Source organism: Octopus bimaculoides, chromosome 17 (genome assembly GCF_001194135.2).
Source record: "Octopus bimaculoides isolate UCB-OBI-ISO-001 chromosome 17, ASM119413v2, whole genome shotgun sequence".
NCBI classification, from domain to species: domain Eukaryota; kingdom Metazoa; phylum Mollusca; class Cephalopoda; order Octopoda; family Octopodidae; genus Octopus; species Octopus bimaculoides.
In genome coordinates this window covers 5425460-5431071 of record NC_068997.1, presented here as the reverse complement: position 1 = coordinate 5431071, position 5612 = coordinate 5425460, and the positions used below count along the sequence as shown (strand labels likewise).

The 5612-nt window shown below is 39.3% G+C and overlaps 1 protein-coding gene across 5 annotated transcripts in view; it reads left to right on the top strand.

The window, feature by feature from the left end:
* LOC106883725 (hepatocyte growth factor-regulated tyrosine kinase substrate) overlaps positions 1–5612 on the top strand; it is an 86976-nt gene that overhangs the window by 30715 nt on the left and 50649 nt on the right. For all 5 annotated transcript variants that reach the window (XM_052974051.1, XM_052974050.1, XM_052974053.1 and 2 more), the window contains exons 4-6: positions 1296–1388; positions 2415–2535; positions 3813–3934. In XM_052974051.1, coding sequence (XP_052830011.1) covers positions 1296–1388; positions 2415–2535; positions 3813–3934 — 336 coding nt within the window. The remainder of the gene's footprint in view (positions 1–1295; positions 1389–2414; positions 2536–3812; positions 3935–5612) is intronic.

The window sequence follows — 5612 nt, the reverse complement described above, 5'->3', positions numbered from 1 at the left end:
TGAAATTGAAATTGAACTTAATTCATCGGCTGGCACCCATGCCAACGTCGTCTCCTTCATTGGACACTAAACTCGGTTTGCGAAGACCTGTTGGAGCAAGCAAAAGCGAAATCATGATGGCACCTGTACCCAGTGTCGCCTTCCTGACACTTGTGCCAGTGGCATGTATAAAGACATTCGAGCGAGATCGTTGTCAGTGCCACTGGACTGGCTCCTGTGTAGGTGGCACGTAAAATACACCATTTTGAACGTGGCCGTTGCCAGTACTGCCTGACTGACCTTTATGCTGGTGGCACGTAAAAGCGCCCACTACACTCTACAATAGCTTGTTACATTAACATTGTTTATATCAATATTATAATGCTAGTGAAATAAAATTTCACAATTAATTTATAGATATTTGTTTTTATGTCCGTTTTCCTTTATTAACATGGGTCAGATACACATTATTGTGATAGTGTTTTACAGCTGGATAACCTTCATGGTATTAACCATCATCATTATCACCGTTTTGCATCTGTTTCTCATGATTGCATAGGTTGGATGGTTTGACAGGATTTGGTAGGCTGCAGAGTTGCATCTCATTCCAATGTCTGCTCTGATATGGTTTCTATGGCTGGATACCCCTCCTGACACCAATCATTTCACAGTGTGTACTGGGTGCTTTTGTCATTCTCATGCTCCTGGCACGAGTGAGGTCACCAAGCAACTTGCAAGATGGGAAAAGAGTAGGGGAAAGAAACATACCTTATAATGCTTCTTAAGAAGCATGTCTTCAAAGGAACAAAGCCATCAACAGGGGAAATGACAGCAATGTCACCACTTGCAGCTGGCTGATTTTCGGTGAAGCTCAAATGTTAACAAACGCACGCACGCACGCTTTTTTCTATTTTGTAAAATGTCCATATTGTGTTTATAAAGAGATTTCAGTTATTGATTGTTACTTATTGATCATCTAAACTGTGTTAAGGTTTCAAATTGTGCGTGCGTGCGTGCGTTGACATTTGAGCTTCACCGAAAATCAGCCAGCTGCAAGTGGTGACATTGCTGTCATTTCCCCTGTTGATGGCTTTGTTCCTTTGAAGACATGCTTCTTTGTGCATATGTGTGCATATTTGTATTTTCGCAATATTTGTCTGAGTGTGTGTTTGAGCATGTGTGCGCTTATTTGCATTTTGGCAACATTCATCATGTGCATATTGTGTATGTATGACACTAAAGAGCAAGAATTGAGTTCAATTCCATATGTAATCCTATCAATGATGTGAAATAAAAGGTTTTGTTTTCTGTTACAGACACTGGAGTCCTGTGTAAAGAATTGCTCCTCATTGATTCACCAAGAAGTTGCTTCCAAAGAGTTCATGGAGTTTCTGAAGGAACAAGTCAAGGTATTGCTTTCTAGTTTGCTTAGTATTGCTTCATACTTGTGAAGGTGGTGAACTAGCAGAATTCTTAGTGTTAAAACAAAGAGCCGGAATAAATACTAAGCATATTTTCTATGTTCAAATTCTGCTGCGATCATCTTTGCCTTTCATCCCTCTGGGGTCAATAAAATAACTATCAAACGAGCACTACCAGGATGGAGAATGAATGTTAAATGATGGTGATATACAAGTGAGTGGACATATGGAAGAAAAGGCATTTAACACATTTAGTAGGAGTTGCATCTTATTTAAAACTGTTTGCTTCAGCTCCATGCATCTTAGATTTTCAGAAACATAGCTCATTCAGGCTTGTTTTATTGAATGAAGAGATACACAAACTCCAGCATATATCTATCATGCTCACACACACAAGTATCAAAAGCATGCATATATATGTTCACACATGTATGTATGTTCTTCCAAACAAACACATACATATGTTCACATACAAATAAAAGAATGTATATACTTGTGTTCATCAATCATCCATATGCACATGTACCTATACATGCATCCTAAACACATTCACACACATATACAGCAGGCACTAATGCACATGTATTCACACGCATGCTCATACAACCAACCACATGCAGCTGATATACACAGTTGATGTATACACCTGCAGGTCTGTGCACTGGAGTATTCACACATGGCTGATACACACCTGCACCCATACGTATGCTTCCCCTACAACATGCACATATGCATCAAGCTAATACCATCATCCCTCACCCACATGTCAGCCCACACATGTACACATGCATAGACATCACACACTCACATCCATGCACTGTCAGTGTGTAATACTTGTAACCATGCTACTGTCCATCTATCATAACCTGTAACAATGCTATAGCCAGCCTGTAAGAATTTGTAGCAATGCTACTGCCAGTCTGTAATAACCTGTAATAATCTATAATAATGCATTTTCATTATAGATAGGAAAGTATTTCACTGTTCTCTGTATGTTCTGTTCATTCTTTCCAGACAAGACCACCCCCTGTCAAAGAGAAAATATTGGAACTGATCCAGGTATGGTCACATGCTTTCCGCAATGAACCCAGCTACAAAGCAGTGCAAGACACATACCATTTAATGAAAATGGAGGGTGAGTCATTATTTTGACATCTTCAATGCCATCATCATCTAGTTATTTTGTGTTAATCTTCATCTACTGAACAAACCAACTTTAACCCACTCAATTCATACATTACTTCTCAGACCTTCCTCTTTGGAATTGCAACTCTCTGGAATTCTCTCATTGAACCTCACTTTTCCTTTGAACATTGTGACCTATAAATGTTCAAGTTATTCATCAGTCATATTAGCCTCACCAGTCTGTGAATGTGGTCACATCACCATACAAAGGTCATGGACACTGCCCCTTTCCCACCTCACATTTTTTACAAAGAAAAACAAATCATTGCAATTCCTCTTGTCATCCTCTTATCACCAAAACCTGACTAACTATTCACAAATGTCCCCTTCAGCCGCCACTCTTTTCACAGATGTCGCCTTCAGACCTTCACAAAAGTTCTGATTAGGTATTAACTACACTAATTTCACTCTACAATCAATTATCCCTATCTTTCATCCTAGAAAGACTTGGAGAATGTTAGGGTTAAAGGTATTTTCCTCTATTAATCCTACTAATTATACAAAATTAGGCAGAACAAAAAGGTGTCTTAGTTATTTATACTGTATTGGGAATGTGACACGAACCACTGATCTTTTGGTTGGTAGTCCTGCACCTTATTGGCTCTATCAGATATCACTCTCCAAAAATAAACAACCTTGCTTCAATTCCTTGAATAAACAGAGATTTGGTAACTTTGATAGCAGAGCCCTGAAAACCATCAAGAACATCAGATGGTACCATCATGTTTCCAACAAAGAAATGCATGTGTGCACACATCAGCCCATAGCCACCCACCTCATAGCACTGGTATGGACATGTCCTCTGTCTCATGCTAGATCATCCTACAAGGACTTTATTCTCATTTGATACAAAAGCTGTGGTCTGGAAGAGGCCTCGTGGCAGGCCATGGACCAGATGGTTGGATGTGATTGGGGAAGATCACCAGAAGCTCAATGTCACCTCGGAGGATGCAGAGGGACTGACATGGGACTGCTATTGATGGACATCACTGGTGGACCCAGTCAGCTCTATCGATAAGAAAATCTCTGGGACCACTGACTTGGGATGACCCCAGCTTCATCAAGCAAGAGCATGAAGTGAAGCATCAATTTCCCCGTCAATGTGGAAAAATAACCTTGTTAGTTCATTAAATATCACAAAGCAATTACCATTTTCAGCTACAAAGTTTTAAGTTAATGAAGTAATTTTACTAACTACACATCACATTAAATTGTCTTACATTGTAGGTTATACGTTTCCTGCTTTAAAAGAAGCTGATGCAATGTTTGTGGCAGAAAAGGCACCAGAATGGAAAGATGGTGAGTGTTGTACTCGTTGCCGTGTGGGATTCAGTGTTGTTCAAAGAAAGGTACGTTTATTTTGGCTTTATTTCATTTTTTTTTCCTGCATTGGTTTATATAGGTCTCTTTTTTTAGGGTGGGGTGGGACCTGGAGTAGCATTTTCTATTTTATACAAGAAATAGGCATAGTTGTGTGGTTAACAAGCTTGCTTTCAAAACACTTGGTTCTGAGATCAGTCCCACTGCATGGTGTGTGTGTGTGTGAGAGAGAGAGAGAGAGAGAGAGAGAGAGAGAGAGAGAGCTGGTGTCTACTTCTCTTAACATTGCATAATTGCTGTAAATGAGTGTCACCATCAATCATTCAAACAGTCCCCTTCATTTCCAATCTTCTGTGAAAACATGTTCCGCCATGGGGAAATATCTTTCTTGAAAACAAGTGAGGGTTTGCAACAGGAAGGGTATCCAGTTATAGAAAATCTATCTTAACAAATTCTGTTCAACCTATGCAAGCTTTGAAAAGTGGATATTAAAACAGAAATGATGAATCCCAAAGTTTTTCGGTCAGTTTCATACTTCATCTCCAGTATTATCTACCCTATAATACTACTACCACATTAATATCTACTCTATAACATCACCACAATACCATCCATCCTATAATGTCTATGCAGTAGCACCACTCAGTACCTTATACCCTGAAACACAGTATTACCCCACTGCACCCTTTCCTATAACAGTGTATCACCCTAGTGCTTCTCACTTCAATACCACTTACCCTATAAGATTGCTATACCCCATCATCTCCTTATAATACTGAACAACATACACACTGTGTAACAGATCCAAGATTGAAAAGCTGATTGTTTCTCCTGTGCAAATGATTTAAGCACTGATTGTGTTGGACAACTGACCATATATGTTCATATCTATGGCACATTGTGCCGTGCCTCTGAGAAATAGCACCTCACTCTGAGTTATTGAAACAAAACAAAGAAACCCTACTTCAGAGTTGAGTGGTTAGTGGCAAGAAGGGACTGATGCCTAAACTGTAAAAAAAGAATTTGCCCCAATGAATAAATCATTCTCTCTCTTAACATGAAACTTTGGATGAGCAACAAATGTTATTCATACATATTCACTGATTTTTGAGTAGTTGTTCCTTAACTCTTTTAATCCATCACCTTTAAGGGTTTATGTCTCATCCATATACCTCATAAACCCTACATCTTGTCTATAGTACTTTTATAGGACCCCACAGCTCATCCATAATACCTTATAGACCCTAAATCTTGTCCATAGTATCTTGTAGACCCTATATCTCATCCATAGTACTTATAAACCCAACAGTTCACCCATAGTACCTTGTAGACCCTATATCTCACCCACATTCTTCATCTCATTGAGAGTGCCTTCCAGATGCTATATCACTCAATACCCAGATATGGGCAACTTTGTTTGACCAGCAGACCACACAAGGTATTGATCCTCATAATTCAGGCCACACAAGGTCTTGATCCTCATAATTCAGGCCACACAAGGTATTGATCCTCATAATTCAGGCCACACAAGGTATTGATCCTCATAATTCAGACCACACAAGGTATTGATCCTCATAATTCAGACCACACAAGGTATTGATCCTCATAATTCAGGCCACACAAGGTATTGATCCTCATAATTCAGACCACACAAGGTATTGATCCTCATAATTCAGGCCACACAAGGTATTGATCCTCATAATTCAG